This window comes from Colletotrichum graminicola, assembly GCF_000149035.1.
Source record: "Colletotrichum graminicola M1.001 genomic scaffold supercont1.6, whole genome shotgun sequence".
In the NCBI taxonomy this organism is placed as follows: domain Eukaryota; kingdom Fungi; phylum Ascomycota; class Sordariomycetes; order Glomerellales; family Glomerellaceae; genus Colletotrichum; species Colletotrichum graminicola.
The window spans coordinates 229,747-245,916 of record NW_007361010.1 but is presented as its reverse complement, the minus strand read 5'-3'; the positions used below and the strand labels follow the sequence as shown (position 1 = coordinate 245,916).

General features: G+C 55.1%; 6 protein-coding genes across 6 annotated transcripts; 2 read left to right on the top strand and 4 right to left on the bottom strand.

Moving 5' to 3' along the window:
* Positions 1-364: 364 nt before the first annotated feature.
* GLRG_02117 (phytanoyl-CoA dioxygenase) lies at positions 365-1,395 on the top strand (the record flags this gene model as incomplete). The annotated part of the gene is made up of 2 exons (XM_008092775.1): positions 365-1,178; positions 1,265-1,395. 2 exons carry the CDS (start codon positions 365-367, stop codon positions 1,393-1,395), a joined length of 945 nt encoding a protein of 314 aa, XP_008090966.1.
* Positions 1,396-1,676: 281 nt separating this feature from the next.
* GLRG_02116 (zinc carboxypeptidase) lies at positions 1,677-3,196 on the bottom strand (the record flags this gene model as incomplete). Its single annotated transcript, XM_008092774.1, has 5 exons — positions 1,677-2,181; positions 2,237-2,327; positions 2,384-2,498; positions 2,590-2,816; positions 2,881-3,196. 5 exons carry the CDS (start codon positions 3,194-3,196, stop codon positions 1,677-1,679), a joined length of 1,254 nt encoding a protein of 417 aa, XP_008090965.1.
* A 2,609-nt stretch (positions 3,197-5,805) lies between these two features.
* On the bottom strand, positions 5,806-7,281 carry GLRG_02115 (uncharacterized protein; the record flags this gene model as incomplete). The annotated part of the gene is made up of 1 exon (XM_008092773.1): positions 5,806-7,281. One exon carries the CDS (start codon positions 7,279-7,281, stop codon positions 5,806-5,808), a length of 1,476 nt encoding a protein of 491 aa, XP_008090964.1.
* A 2,578-nt stretch (positions 7,282-9,859) lies between these two features.
* On the bottom strand, positions 9,860-11,136 carry GLRG_02114 (uncharacterized protein; the record flags this gene model as incomplete). The annotated part of the gene is made up of 4 exons (XM_008092772.1): positions 9,860-10,605; positions 10,681-10,735; positions 10,810-10,972; positions 11,066-11,136. 4 exons carry the CDS (start codon positions 11,134-11,136, stop codon positions 9,860-9,862), a joined length of 1,035 nt encoding a protein of 344 aa, XP_008090963.1.
* A 56-nt stretch (positions 11,137-11,192) lies between these two features.
* GLRG_02113 (uncharacterized protein) lies at positions 11,193-11,560 on the bottom strand (the record flags this gene model as incomplete). Its single annotated transcript, XM_008092771.1, has 2 exons — positions 11,193-11,458; positions 11,485-11,560. The coding sequence occupies 2 exons, from the start codon at positions 11,558-11,560 to the stop codon at positions 11,193-11,195; spliced, it is 342 nt and encodes a 113-aa protein (XP_008090962.1).
* Positions 11,561-13,626: 2,066 nt separating this feature from the next.
* On the top strand, positions 13,627-15,329 carry GLRG_02112 (RIO1 family protein; the record flags this gene model as incomplete). Its single annotated transcript, XM_008092770.1, has 2 exons — positions 13,627-15,171; positions 15,222-15,329. 2 exons carry the CDS (start codon positions 13,627-13,629, stop codon positions 15,327-15,329), a joined length of 1,653 nt encoding a protein of 550 aa, XP_008090961.1.
* Positions 15,330-16,170: the final 841 nt, after the last annotated feature.

The following is a 16,170-nucleotide window of genomic DNA, read 5'->3' as shown; positions in this document are numbered from 1 at the left end:
AAGCACTTGCGAGAGCCATCAGGCGATATTAAGTGATTCCGTCCAACTCCTGAAGTCTACCAGAACCTTGGCGCTAGCCCATAGGATTCTCTCCCCCTACCCCCCTCTTAGCAGAAGGATGCAACCTCATCTGTCTGACATCAGCTTATGTCGAGCGAAATTCGAACCAATCCGCGTGCCCTGACCCTGCTGATTCCGGGTATCTGGGGTTTGGGAACAACTCGGCTTTCCGCCGTCAGGCAAAACAGCTCCGACGAACGCAGTTTTGAGACTGCAATCGTTGATATAATTCCCGTTTTCCCTCCCAGAAGACGCATTCTACTGCAGACGCGTCTGTGATTTAGCGCCCCTCCCCAATCTCAACATGGCGCCCCCAAGCAGTGACCCCAAGGCTTCGCTACCCGTCGACAAGGACTACTACAACCCGAAGGCGAGGCCCTTGCCGGAAGACCCGACGCTCCGCGGCTACGTCGAGACCGTCCTCCGCGACGGCTACGTGATCATCCCGAACGCCTTCACCGAGGCCGAGGCCGTGGAGGCCATCGCCGAGATCGACCGGCTGCACGGCAACGACCCGCTGACGGGCGCCACCGCCTTCGACGGTCACCGGACGAACCGCATCCTCTCGCTGCTGGGCAAGACGCGCGTCTTTGACAAGTTCTGCCTGCTCCCGCCGGTGCTCGCGCTCAACGACCACTTCCTGGACCCGGACTACCTCTTCTACATCGCCGAGACCATCGTCATCCGCCCGGGCGAGCGCAACCAGGTGCTCCACCACGACGACGGCGTCGTGCACATCCCGCGCCCCCGGCCGCCCGTCACGGCGGCGACCATGATCGTGCTCGACGACTACACCGAGTCCAACGGCGCCACGCGCATCGTCCCGGGCTCGCACCTGTGGGCGAGCGACCGCGTCGCCGAGGAGCACGAGGCCGTCTCCGCCGTGTGCCCGAGAGGCAGCGTCGTCTACTTCCTCGGCACGACGTGGCACTCGGGCGGCGCCAACCGCACCCGGAAGCCGCGCTACGCGGCCACCATACAGTACTGCCAGCCGTACATCCGGCCCCTGGAGAACCTGATGGTCGGGGTCGACCCGCGGAGGGTCCTGTCGGGGGAGATCCCGAAGCGGATCGCCGACATGATGGGCTACCGGAGCGCGATTCCCTTTATCGGGTACGGTGAGTGGTTTTGAAACGGCAATGCCCCCCCCCCCCCCCCGGCCGCTCTTGTCCGCGAAAACACTGCGTTGTTGACACGAGCATAGTCGACGGGATGAACCCGCGAAAGGCGGCGAAGCGTCTCGTACGCTGGCTCCAGGCGCCGGTCGATTCCAATCCGCCGACTTTTGCAAAGGAGGAGGGTGAGAAAGAAGGTCATATGCCCAGTAAGCTTTGAGTCTGTGCGGAAACAACTCCATCAAACTACCGTTCCAGACAGAGAACCGCATGTAAATGAGCAGAGCGCGCAGGCCGTTACCAGCTCCCGGTATGAACAAAGATGCTATCGTGAGTACTCGGTCAAAGGGACAAGGAGGCAAGAGAGATACCGAGGACTTTACGTGCACGAGCTTATGTATTTAAGAATTGCCTGGCTTTAGTGATTGGGCTGCGATATGTATCAAGAGTTTCTAGAACATCCCAATCCTCCCCGCCCCCGGGCACTGTCCATCGTGTAGCTCAAACGTTGGCGAGGAGGTACTTCATCCCGTTCCACTGCTCAATGGCACTGGGCAGGATTTGAGCTGCGGGCAGGACGAAACCGCCGCCGCCAGCGCCAGAAGGCCGCAGCTCGATAGTCCAGGCCACCTCGGCGCCGGCAGCGCCGGTGAGGTAATCAGGGGCGCTCCCAGTGGTGGCGTAGAGGGTGGAGCAGCTGGGGCCGTATGTGAAGCGGGTGCCGTAGGACCGGGCGATGGTGTTTGCCGTGTTAGTGGCCAGCGTCATCTGGCGGGCGTGGTTGCTGGCCCGGGCGGAGCAGTCGTAGCCGTAGGGCAGCAGGATGTACTGGCCGTAGCTGTGCCAGTCTATGTAAAGCTTGATCCCCTGGCTTGCGGCGAGCCTGTCGGTGTAGGACTTCAGGGCGACCATCTCAGGAGTGTCGCCGGCCGCCTGGCCCTTGTAGGTTTCGGAGCAGTAGTTGGTGGAGGCGCCGCCGGGGAGTTGCCAGTTGAAGGGCCAGTTTCTACTGATGATTAGCCGGATTTCTTCACGTCACGTCAAGGGGATGCGTGTAGTACCTGTTGATATCGGTACCGATGCAGGTGCTGCCCGATCGCGGCTGGCGGTTCTTACGCCAGAGACGGTCGTTGGTCTGGGTGTAGGCGAAGCCTGGCAGATGTTAGTCTTGGTTCATTCCACGATACGAAAGGTTATACGAGGCTTACCATCGGGGTTGACGATGGGCAGAATGTAGAAGTCATACTTGTCAAGGATAGCCTTGACGGCAGCGTCGTTCTTCTGGTAGCCATCAATGAGTTGATACGTGAGGTACTCAACAACCTATTGGGTATCAGCCAATGCTCGCCAAAATCCTATACAGTTCGGGACATGTTTGACATGCCATAGCAGTGATCCACTCGCGAGCGTGGACGGTACCGTGCCAGTAGATGGCGGGCTTGGAGCCCTTGCCGCCGCTACCCCAGAGGTGGATGCCGAGGAGCGAGCGTCCGCCATAAGAGTTGCCAGCGTTGATAAGCTCCGAGTTGGACGGGAAGTTGGACTGAAGGTCACGGATGAACTGCTGATGGTCGGCAAAGGTGTGGTACGAGTTAAACCATGTCAGACTAGGAAGAGCCTGAACGCTGGCATCGCCATTGCCTATGAGAGAAAACATCAGGAACTCTTGTCCTTCGAATGCCGGGTGCGTATTTTGGTAACTCACTCTCGTAGGGAGCAAAAGTGCCCTCCTCGGCGATGTCGGCACCGAGGTCCTCGTGCAGGACCGACGACTCGAGGCCAAGCTTCTCGAACTTTGCGACGTCTTCGGCAGGGACGGCGACGTCCAGGTGCTCGCTGTTGTCGAGGTTGAAGGGGATCGCCGCGATGTTGGCAATCTTCTTCTTGATCGAGGCCGGGTCGTTGTGCGTGGCGATCCGGAAGGCCTTGAAGCCGTCGTACGTGATCTTCTTCTCCAGAGGGGTGATGGCCGCGGCGGAGGCCAGCGGCAGTACCAGGGCGAGACTGGCAAGGAACTTCATGGTCGGCAACGTCTGTGATATGTTGACCAACCTGAAGAGAAGCTGCAGGCTGAAGGGCAGAAGACGAACGAGACCAGTTCGACGACCACCCTTCGCTCTTTATAAAGATTCGAATGGTATGTCGGGCACCATGCAGTAGGTCAGCAGGTGGCTGCTTCTCCGGAAACCGTTCGGAATGGTGTCACTGGTCGATTTAGCAGAATACGGTAGGTGTGATTGTGGCTGCAGTACCTTGCGCTTTGATAAGGACTAGAGCTTCCACGCAGAGAACGTTCTGACGGCAATATGCTACCTGACTGCGTTATCGACCTTGCCACGCACGGCAGCTTGACCCGTTGAGAGCCAAATGCCATTCGGCAGGGATTAGGCCAGCCACTGCCGAGACGACAACTCCGCCGTGGGGAGAAGATGAACGGTCAGCTCGGTCAGTTTGGATAGCTCAAGAGTGACTGAGGTAATAGACTGGCGAAGGGGACCCCCAATGGGCCATATGCGAGCTCGAGTCTCCCTCCATCTTGTCTTGGGACCTTCCTTAAACGGACTTCGTCGATAATGGCACGCAGGCCAAGGTTGCGTAAAGCCAAGACGCGATACTTCATGGCGCATCAGGGCCAGGCAAACTCCCTCTACCTATATAGCTCGTCCAGCGCCTTGGCGAGCTCCCCACTTGATGCAGACATACAAAATGAGGAAGGCGGGTTAACCAGCCGTCGCGTTCATGGAGGTTGGGCAGGCGCGCAACTCGCACGCAGCCCCTTCGAAATCCTTCTCACCTGCCGTTAAGGTTTAAGCTTAAAAGTGCTGTCAGCTCCCTGTCATTGGTTACTGCCTTTTGTACTGGTACTGAGCCGAATCTGGAAGGCCTGGTCACTCACTCTGGTCACCACCTGCCAAGTGCCACCCCTCACGGCGATGCAACACTGGTCCATGACCGAAAGTCCCCCACACAACTCGCTTTGGCGGTAGTATGTGAGCGAGGGCTTTCTTCTTCTTCTTTTTTTTTTTTGGAAAAATCACACCATCATACATGTTGAGCCATCTGTTTCGGGCTGGATGATTTGCCAAGACGCTTGGATGCAGGCCAAGTACACGGATAGATGTGAGCTATTTAACCCCGGTTGTCCTGATCGCCATGAATCGCAGACTGGAGTCTTCAAGGTGCAGCAGCGTCCTAGCACATTATTGAAAACGTCGAGTGAAGAAGAGACGCGTTGAGGCTTTGGATCCATACCTGAAGACGTTTCCCGAGCCCCTGTAGCAACGGCTTCGCGGTCTTCAGACCTTTAGAGCGTCCTCTGGACATTCGAGAAGTTCCAAAACTACAGGCTTCGCATATTGCGGGGGTGCTGCTGAGAGAGTGGTAGATCGGAATCGCCTGGGAACCTCAAGAGACAGAAGGCTTTTGGGTATTCGTCGTACGCGTCAAAAGGGATAGCTATTTGAGGATTTCAAACGGTACGGTTGTGAGATATGCTGAGCCTGTTTCGGCAGTCCACTTGCCAACTGGAGTGAATGCTAATATGGGTTGTCGGGTCTCGGGTCGTGGTTATCTGGCTGCAGCCAACCCTACGATTCAGTTGTTTGGGCAATGCAATTAGCGAAAGATGAGGGGGCTGAACATATAGAGGCAATGTCGAAATACAGATTGCAGTTATCGGTGCTTGGTCCGGACTTACATACCGCCAATGCGCGGTCAATCTTGAAAGTTGCCGCAGGGCTGACTGGTCTATCCACTTTCGGGTTTCTATAATACAAAGCCAACAGCTCTAATCATTCACAGATCTGTTTAAATATCCGTCTCCCTTTGCTATTTTCCATTTCATGTAATACCAAGACTCCAGTCAACTTCCAGAAATACGGATAAATCAGCAGTCAGTCTATCGCTTCCATACTGCCCTGGCCAGTAAGGGTCAAGAGTTACACACGCTCACTATGCCGCGGGTATCTAGAAAGAACTTTATAGGCGTTGGCCAGGAGGCTGCGCACTGGTATGAACCTGTCCCTAGCAACAACGAAACCTTCATTTACACCATGACCCTTACCTGTTCCTGCCTCAGAACTCCCGATACCGCTGATACTGAAAACCAAGAGTTTGTTTCATCGAAGATGGCGGCGTCCTGGAGTTTATCATAAAACGCTTCCCATGTCCGGTTGAAAGAAAAGCAATCTGTCTGCTCTCACTGGGCTGCAGTCCTTCCCACCTGAGGCTTGCTTACAACTGCTAGTATTATCCCGTTTGATGCGCACCAAAATCTTCCATGTCTGGGCCTTCGGCTGAGGTATTCGCCAGGGAAGGTCCTTGTGGAATTCTCACGTATAGCAGTACACCTCTGATCCTGTAGGGCACTAACCCGGAACCGCACTATTCCATCTTTCCTGTTCCAACGTTATATTGCATTCTGAGACGGTGTAGGGGAAATAGTCATCGAATGGAGCGCGTGCCTGGTGCGATACAAGACCCAGGCGGTGGCGACTAGTAAGAAAGTAATCGCCCTTCCGCATGGCTTACTACATGAAGAAGACACGGTTGGTCGTGCGGAGGAATGCCAATAAGATTGTCCTCATTACAGCTGATTACTCTGTATGCAGAACTTTTCACCGATTGAGTTTTATGTTTCCCAGTCCTTCTCCACCCTCCAGGCATCGCTGGGTTGTAACCCAGCTGCGCCGAAGTCGCAGTCACGGTGCCCCCATTTTCTACGAAAGACTTCTCTACCTGCCTCGGTCATGACGTCTATAGCTTCTTGAAACCCAAGGGGGTCGTAATAGTACGGCTCGTAGTCTCCTCCCCTTTGTCCCAGTTGCCAGGTATTCCTTTCCCGGTCCGCGTGCTTGTGATTGAACATGTCTTGGGAGATGCGGTGAAGGGCTCGGAAAGACACCAAGGGATCGACGGTCCCCGGGGACTGCTCCCCGGAGCTCTCCACGGGGGGGTCGACGGGGGCGCCGGAGATGTCAAGTTCGGGGACGGGCAGACTTCGTTTTCTTTTCCTTGTCGTGATCGCGTCTTTGTTCGTTGGCGGTGGGTTCGGGTCCGTGTAGCCGAATCCCTCAGGAATTTCCCCCTCTCGGTACAGAACGCGCAAGTCGTCAAGGACTGTCGCGACGTCTTGGATTATGCCTGCCTTCGCCTCCTTGACGCTCCACCCCGCTTCCTCGAGTCGCCAATGCATGTCGCAGTCCGTCATGTAGTAAGGGATGAATGTGTCGAAGCCGCCGACAGCGCCGTATGCCCGCGGGTTAACGAGCGTCAGGTGGTCGTAGGCGAAGAACCGGGCTCCCCATTTGTGGTCGGATCGCATGGTGTGGTTCAGCTCTTTGACGGCTAGCTCGTAAATCGTCTGGTATTCGGGCGTGTTTACGGGTCCCGAGATTCCCTCCATACCCTCTTCGTACGACATAACAAAGGAATCCATATGACTCCAGAAGTAGTACGACCACGGCTTCTCCTTCGCCACGGTGACGAAGTAGTTCTGCAGCTGAGCAAAACTCATCAGAACCGGCGTGCGCATGACATGAACGCCCAGCATGTGCAACTGAGTGTAGTTGAGATAGAGGGGGTTCTGCAGCGACAGCCGACCTCTGGCGTTTGCGTCATGCACCCCCGTGTTCTCCACGACGTATATCTGGTCCGCCGGCCACCCGGCCGTCACGTATCCAACGACCGTCTGGAGCAGCAACGGCCAACTCCGCGTGAAGCCAATGAGTAGCGGAGGCGGGGTGGACAGGGAATAGTTGAAACAGACATTGGGCTTCGCAGGCTTGTTCCAAGCGGGAACTGGCGGTGGCATCCCGGACGACAGCAGCGGGAAAGGATCTGTGATCGGAGGCGGAGTCCATGTTGGCTGTGGTTTGTACTTTGGCTTCTTTGTGATCTTGGGCTTCGCTGGAGTCGATGTAACAGGGCTCTCGGTGTCGAGTGAGCTGGTGTCGGCGACGACCTCGACAACGGCTTGGTTCCCATATCGGTTATGCAGGAAGAAGATGAGGAGGCCGGCGGCGACGAGTAGATATACGATTGGGGACTGTTGTCGTGATCGAGATGTCTTCACCGAGTGCAGTCGGGGTGCTGGCAGCGACAACATGGTCAAATCTCAGTCGCGTAATTTGTTGAATGAAGAATGGAAGGACATGTGAAAGAGAGCGAAATATGGGGATAGGGGGGAGACGACGATTTGCGCCAGACCCGAAAAAGCCGTTTGTCGCTAGTCGGCACGTCGGTCGAGATTGAAAACGGCGACGCACTGGTGACGTGACGTGTGTGTTGCGTTGTCCAAGGGAACAGCGCTACCGAACCAGAAAAAGCAAACCAGGGCGGACTCTTGGTCCACGGTTGGGACGAGACAGCGCTGTTTTAATCCAGTGACGTCGTCAATGTGAGAGCAAAACAGTAACACATTAATTCTATTTCCCGCACGAAAACTGGGCGATCGTGTGTTTTTACCCCGTTATTTTTCCACTCAAGTGTTGCACAGTAGGTTGTTGTCCGGACCACATTCGGTACCAGATCAATGTGCTTCTTCTTGAAATATGATGGAAACCCCTCCAAATGTCAATGAATAAACAACGTGGGCTCGCCGCTTTTGTTGAGAAATGACTAAATTTGCTGAAGTATTCGTGTGTCTCAGCGAACCGCCTCTGATGGGATGCCGTTGGAGCCAAAAGTTGAGACAGCATCATCAGCGTCATTCCACCATTGGGACGAAGGAGAAACCAGAAACATGTTTACATGATGAAGGCCAGCCCCCCCGAAGGTTTCCTGGGGGAGGCGAGAACGGCTGAAACTACAACTTTTCCCCGGGCGCATCGTCTGCGACACAACAGCCTTCAGGCGTCAGACCTTAAGTGAGCCAAAGTCATCAGCACCGACGTCGCCATCATCACCCACGCACCTCCCATCTCATACACACAATGCTAAGGTTTCTGCCCTCCTTGATGGCGGAGGATGTCGACATGTTTCACAACGCCAGAGCCATGCGGCTGTTGCGTGCCGATCATCCCCGCCCCCCACCCCCCGCTGTGGGCACTGAGTTTGGCGTGCTCTGACCGGCCCAATCATCCCGGGCACCTAGTCCAGGGATGAAGGGGGGAGGTCTAGTGTACGGTGGGGTCCCGAACTGGGGGGGGGCGATTCCGTCTGATCTCAGAAAAACTTGACTTATCAATAGAACTACTCTGTATATCCGTACTGACTACCGCTATGCACCTACGCTAGGTTGTCCTTGGCAAGGTGATTGACAACGATCGGAGCGGATAATCCGTCCCCACGTGGGACAATTAACTGATCCACTCATCTGGGGCTGAGGATCTTCCCTGGACTGTCAGTCCTTAGCACCGCGACATGCCTTGAAAAGAGGCGTTGGTTGTCGATTGAATAAGGCCCACTTGCCGAAGCGGTTGGACGATTTCTGTAGGTATGTCGAAAGTAATTTGTAGCACTAGTGCTGCAGGGACTGGAAAAGGATGGCGTTAGTTGTTGATTGTAGGTATGGTGATTATCTCGGTTTAGTTGGGATGCATGGGCATCGCCACACGCTTACTGACAAAGTGGGCATGTGGCTCATGCATACACAAGGTGAGAAGGTTACTCGGGCGCATCCTGTCATCCCTTGGTTAGTGGAATTTCAATATTAGAAGTGTCATGAGGCTCTCATCCTTATGCAAGGGACAGTTCTCCTCGATGGGATAGATGCACATCACTCGAATCAAACTGGCATGCCTTTCCTGCAACCATGACTGCTCCAGCTTCCAATGGCGTGGCGCTTTACAACAGACAGCGTGCCAACAAGTTGAGAACTCCTTGACAAATCGGAACGGGATCGTGAATCTACCTTTTCCGAAGCATCACGCAAAGCTACGCAAAACTAGCGTCCGAACAGGCGGATGACCGTCAACACCCACCAAAAACACCAGCATGCTTGGAAGGGAGTATATCGGATGCAAAATTTAGTAGAATCTATGGCATACCTAATACAGATCGACGGCGCGCTGATTACTGATGAAACTGAATGAATAAGCAGTGTGCACAGTCCTTTCCTCGGAGGATCTCGAATAGGACGACAGAGGCATCTGCATCTGCTTTTACTGTACATTTATTTCTATGCAGAGTTTATATCGCCGCGCACGACTCGGCCAGGATGATCCTACCGGTGCAGTAAACTCTCTGGCGGCATGGCCATTGCACCGAGTCGCGCAGATGGACGACCTCGGAGCGACATCACGTGGCCCCTCTCCCGATATTGGTCGGCACTATTTGGCTGGAAAGTGACATGTAAGCCAAGGGATCAATCGAAAGGCGGGGAAGGGAGATCTTGAAGAGGGCCGCGCCCAGGCTGTTGCGGCTGTTGATTGCCATGGATCCCATGTGTACCGATTCTCGTCATGACGAACGGCTGGCAACATGACCCAGACATACAGAGCCGGGATAAACTGGAAACATCCGTGTGGTCTGAGCTAAAGATAGTAATTGAAAAACGCCCAAGAATTACAGAAACCATTTGATAATGGGCAGCTTTACTGTCGGCAAGTATAGGCAATACAAATGCACGCTTTTGAAAATGAAACTGATTTCTAAATATGAACTCTTGGTAGAGAACACGCCACAAGTTCTAAAAAGCGTCCATGGGGTATCTATCATGTTTTGTCTCCAACATTACTTTACGCCTACTCATACACGTAGCACAGGGGTGCCCCGGACGCCGTATTCATCAAGTTCTTGATCCTGACCGGCGAGCTGATGGGCGTCAGGTCGATGGAGTCCTCGACGCTGCCATTTGGGCTTTTTGGGTTGTCCTGCGACGTCAGGGTGCCGAATACCCCCTGCCGGTTCTTGAAGTCGAGGTTCTGCCATATCCAGTACAGCCTATCGATCTGCGCCTGGTGCAGCCAGAACGCGGGGTCGCCGGGCGAGATGGACACGTCTGCGCCGGGGTCGCCCCCGATGATGAAGTGACCTCCGCCGTGGACGCCAAGCGTGTTGGGGAAGAAGCGGTCGTCGCCCTGGAGCAGGGACGAGAAGTTCTGGATCGTCGTCTGCTCTAGGATGAGCAGCGTCGTGCTCCGGAAGGAGTTGAAGCGACTAGCAACGTCCTTGTTCAGGTCGCGCTTGAGGCACCGCGGAAGGTCCTCGAGCGGGTTCGGGACGCTAAAGGGTTTATCTGTGGCGTACTGGGCCAGTGCGGCGGGCCCGATATGCACCCGCATGTCCTTGAACGGGCCTGATGTGAGGCAGCCGCCGCCGGAGCCGGATTTGAGGGTGATTAGGTTGTTCGAGAAGGCCTGGCGCAGTTGAAGGCCATCGTGGGGAACGAACTCGCCATCGCTTCCCAATGACGTCTCAGATCCGTCGAAAACTGGCGAAAGAGCCGGATTGTTGATGTCAAGGCCCCACTCCCAGTATGGCAGAGTACCTGTTGAGTTGTTAATTGGAGTCTATTCGCGATTGTGTTGGAATCTATAGTCACCTTGATATCCGCATTGCGTACGCAACCTCTGTTCAAAGCTAGCGAGGTAGTACCGGTACCAGGTAAAGAAGGAAGCCTAGAGTGCTTATCAGCTCCGAGTCCAACGCAATTTTCCCGCTTACTCCTGAAATAAAGGACAAAGAGGCTGACCGTGAATTGGATGTTCTTAAAACTGTTGTAGTGAACGGCAACGAAGTCGTCATAGAGGGATTTCGCCATCGGAACTCTCTTCGGATCGGACAACGCAGGCTGCTTCATCATACACTGGACAGCTGCGATGAATTCCTTACGCTGGGGAACTGACAGAGTGCGCCTAGATTATGAAGCGTTAGTATCAGAAACGGTCTGTGAACTCCTCCAACAATGCAGCCCACGGTCGGCGCGCGACTAACCATTCCTTCCGCACCGGTATGAATGCGCCTTGGCAGTAGTTGTTGTCTCCGAGATGTGTTTGCGGGTCGTTCGTCTTGTGAGCATTCTCCAGTGCCCTCCTGTTCAGCTTTGCCAACGCCCTCCCATCATTGATTTCCTCCTCAGTGAACTCGGGCTTTGGTATCGGTGCAGGTGGTGATGGCGGTGGTGCAGGAGGCGGCGGTGGTGGTGCCGGTGGCGGCGGTGGCGGTGCTGGAGGTGCCGGAGGAGCCGGTGGCGGAGGAGCCGGTGGCGGAGGAGCCGGTGGCGGAGGAGCCGGTGGCGGCGGTGCTGGAGGAGCAGGTTGAGGAGCAGGAGCCGGAGGGGCAGCAGGAGGCGGAACTGGCACGACTGGTGGCACCGGAGCCGGTGCGGGAGTTTCCTCCGGCTGTTTCGATTTCTTCTTATGATGACCTTCGGTAGGCGAAACGAGCGTGAGTAGGACAACGACGATTACCAGAATCCATCCCCGTCGCGACCATCGAGCCATGGCGCCGAGATTACGAAGGGTTACAAAGCAAATTTCGTTATAAATAATGGGGGAGAGATCCGATTTCACTGATCCCCGTGTCTTTACGACCAGGAGGCGAGGATCTGCTCATTTAAGAGATGGAGACGTAGGTCCATGCTGTCAACAGGTTTCATTAGCCACGGCCCACAGGCTGGTGAAAGTATCGGTAGCCAACTGATTGACCCTGAGACAGAGGTTATTTCTGCTTTGATGGGGGATGAGCTCGTCCCACCTGACAGTGGCTGGCTTGTTCCGTAGAACGACCACCATTGGTCGCCAGCGACGTTGGGAAACAAAACAATCCAACTCTGTTCGACTCTGACAGAGTCTGAGGCCCACTGCACAGACCGAGCGAAACGACACTTGCCCTGGTCGTCGAAGAACATCATTGGCCCTTGCGTGTTCTCGGCCAATGAACGGGCTATGATTGTCAGACTTCATCGGTCCTCGGCTGTCCGAGGGACTGGGAATGACAGCCCGCCTCGAAGGGTTGTCTGCATGATGGTCCTGGCGGCGTACCTCGCAGGAAATAGAGTCCGAGTGGCCAAGTATTACTATCCCTCTTTCCTATACAGCTATCTTGATACTCGATTCCAAATCCGGAGCAGAATCCACGCTATCCCATCTCGAACCCGCCAGTTGGGGTTTGGGGTGTTTCGAGGAGGAAGTGACTGATGTTTTGCCATTGGTTTTGAAGTTGGATACTGTAGTCGGACCATCTCAATGGACACCAATAACGCAGCAGGCTTCAGTGGCGAGCCTGGAACGGTGAGATGATTATGCTGTTCGAACGAATACAGCGCTGTACGGCTTGTCCAACCCGGGTGCGCTCGTACTAATGCTCGCTCGGTGATTATACACTAGTCGCTCGGGGCGGGTAATGGGTGTTGTCTCTCGATCCGCTCGAGCGTAAATATGGCATCGGTAATGTGAAGCGCAGATACGCAACAGGCGTACTTGGGGAGTTTGCGGTGGGCAAACTGGAAAGAGAAACAACGCTTTGATATTCGCCCTGGAGAACAAAGCACCAACGACATCCCAAGTAGTTGCGGACAGGCAAAGCGGGAAGACGGCATGGGCGACAGCTTGTCATCTCAGATGGACCTGCACTTGCAGCAACAGCTTGATGAGACATGCGCTGCAATTCCAGTCCTGCTTGTTGGCATCCAGACACTGCTCGTCCGAGGGCGACCGAGGGCGACCGAGGGCAAGACTTGGCGGTCAAAATTCTCTGCTGCTCATGAACGAAGATGACGAACATCTTATTCTCCAGCCAGTGCTGTGACGCAGTCATCTCCAATCAATGGAACAGGACTTTGACGAATCTGTCCTAGGTTCAGACCACACGCCTATTCTCCGAGAGGCGAGCGAGCACGAAAGAGGATTGGGGTATGGCACTCGAAAGGCAGCATTTCTCCAGTGTAGCGCGGCTGTCGTTGATCTCACTCTGTATTGTGTTCGTGTCATACAGACGCATACGGCGATTTCGAAAGAGGTCCCATGTGGAATGGAGCGTCCGCCAAGGCCAGGGCAATATCGTGTTGTGCTATTGGAGAGGTGAAGCAAGGTGGTAGTGTCGTAGCCGGCAGTGAGTTCTGGACTGCCTGCTTAGGTCATCTTGGAAGGCAGCGGGAGCCCCACTCATCGCTGATTTCTCGCTTATTCTCGTTAGCGAGCTTCTTTAGTGCTCATCTCCCCCAATTCCCAGCAATGATTCACTTCGACTCACCAAAGAAAAAAGTCTCGGCGCAGTGTGCAGTGTGCCTACCAGTCCAGTCATTCGACGACTTGTTGACTCATCATTGTGCACGGGCCCGTTTCCCCCTGTGTTGTGAGTCCAAGGACCCCGCCACGCCCGCCACCGCTGATAAGATAAAAAATTCAAAAAGCCCGGCCACGATGGAGGGGCAGCGGGGTGCACAACATCCACGCCTCGAGTAGAGAAGCGTCCTCTTCGAGTGAACAACACCAGATTGAGCCTTCACCAACACACGACGGATCGCAATTGTCAAAGACAATCTGGTTGACAGCTCTCAGCGTCCATCATGGCTTCCAACGAATCTCCCGCTGCTCCCCATGAGCCCCCCTACACATACCTCCCCAACCAGGGCTACGAGCAGACCGAGTCTATCCCTGTCGAGCTGAGAACCGTGGCCAACGATGCTTCTGCCCACGTCCAACACGACGACGAAGCCGAGGATGACGGTGATCTCGAGGACATTTTTGGCGAGGACGAGGATATCGATGACGAGGAATGGAGCGCCGACTCTGGCAACTTGACCAAGTCTTACAACCGCCAGCGCATGTTCAACTCCAATGATGCCGCTCTTCCGCGCTCCAATGCCCAAAGGCCGACCTCAAACACCAAGGCGAGCGTCGACGATCAAATCACTGCCCTCTCCAAGCATGCTGCCAAGATCCGCCTGGACGGCGTCAAGGAGAATGACGAGAAGAGCAAGGACAAGGCGGACCGCGCAACGAGCGAGCAGGTGTTGGACCAGCGCACGCGCATGATCCTGCTCCAGATGATCAATCGTGGCATCGTCAGCGAGATCCACGGCGCCATCAGCACCGGCAAGGAGGCCAACGTTTACCACGCCATCTTGCATCCTGAGGGTGACGGCCCCAACATCCAGCGGGCCATCAAGGTGTACAAGACTTCGATCCTGGTCTTCAAGGACCGCGAGCGCTACATCACGGGCGAACACCGCTTCCAGAAGGGTTTCGACAAAAGCAGCAACAGGAAAATGGTCAAGCTGTGGGCCGAGAAGGAGTTCCGCAACCTCAGGAGAATACATGCCGCCGGCATCCCGTGCCCAGAGCCCATCAGCCTGAAGCTGCACGTCCTGGCCATGGGCTTCCTCGGCGACAAGAAAGGCTGGGCCTACCCCCGGCTGCGAGACGCCAACCTCACTGGCGACGATGTGGATCAGCAGTGGAGGAACCTGTACGTCCAGCTTTTGGGTCTCATGCGCCGGATATACCAGGTCTGCCGCCTGGTCCACGCCGACCTGAGCGAGTACAACATCCTGTACAACGACAAAAAACTGTACATCATCGATGTCTCCCAGAGCGTCGAGCCTGACCATCCCCGCGCGTTGGAGTTCCTGCGCATGGATATCAAGAACGTCGGGGACTTCTTCAGGAGGAAGGGTGTCGACACGCTCAGTGACCGTGCCATCTTCGACTTTGTTTCGGCGACCGAGGGTCCGGTCGAGGAGCCCGCTCTAGTGGAAGCACTTGAGAAGCTGTATGAGACTAGACCTGCCGACAATGAGGAGGCCGCCGCCGAGCAGGAGGTAGATAACGAGGTCTTCCGAAAGCAGTACATCCCGCAGACCCTCGAACAGGTCTACGACATCGAGAAGGATGCCGCGAAGATTGGACAGGGTGAGGGCGACAAGCTTGTCTACAAGAACCTTCTAGCCGACACTGTCGTAAAGGAGGGCGAGGACCAGGAGGAGGAGAGCGAGTCTTCCGAGGACGAGTCGGGCAGTGGGGCGTCCTTGGCCAGCGGTGATGAAGACGAGTCCAAGTTTGACAAGGCCCGGCCTAGAGGACGTAAGCATGAAGACAAGGAGGAGAAGAAGGTGAGAACGAACAATTAACATTATGATGAACCGCCGCTGACAACCCGTAGCAACACAAAATGGCCGTCAAGGAGGCCAAGCGCGAAAAGCGCAAAGAGAAGATCCCCAAGAGCGTCAAGAAGAAGCTGGTGTCTGCTTCATCTAGGAAGAAGCACTAAGCAGCTTTCTCTCTCTCTTTCGCTTTGCATGATAGGATACCCTGCGAGGAAAGGTTTGGGGGCGGTTGATACGTGTGCAATCGGGTGATGAAGACTCGATCGGCCTAAGACAAGGTCGACATGCAGTGTTTAGCCCACGGGCTTAACCGCTGTTGGCTCGTCATCCTGGCTCTAGAACGCACCTCTTAAGGGGCGCAATGATGATCAAAGAGAGCTCTGACGATTGCTGCATCACTGCTGTGGTGTTGAATTTTGGGACTGAAAGAGGACGGACCGCGACCTGGAACGTCACACTCACCCATCTTGCAGCGACATAGACCCAGTAGAATATCAAAAGCGTCTTCTTCGCTACTCTTAGCCTTTTCCACACCGAGAATGCCGTGATGATGATGGCTTCTTACCTTGGCCTGTCCGAGGCTCAGCAGGCACGAACGGCCACCCATGACTTCCAATGCACTGCTCCCTATGTACCTATGTATGTGCCAGGCAGACAGACACCTACCTACATTCATCGAAGGAAGGCAGGACTGAGGCTACTTGGGCACCTGCCTGCCTTGCCTGGTTGTTCCTTCTTCCTTCTTCCACTTTAGCCAACTGCCGTGACTTCTTTTCGCTCTGCCCACAAGCTATTCTTTTTGCCATAGGCTCAAGGTGCGTCCCCGTTCCTGTTCCTGAACATTCCATCATCCGACATCCTCCTCGAAGAAACTCCTCATCAACAGGCCGTGTTTTCAACGTCCTGATATCCATCGTCACTCGTTCCCGTTATCAAGAATTGTCGTCCCCAGAGGCTAAGCCACCCAGACAAACTCTCATTCCCTCCTTACATTTCCAAGCACAA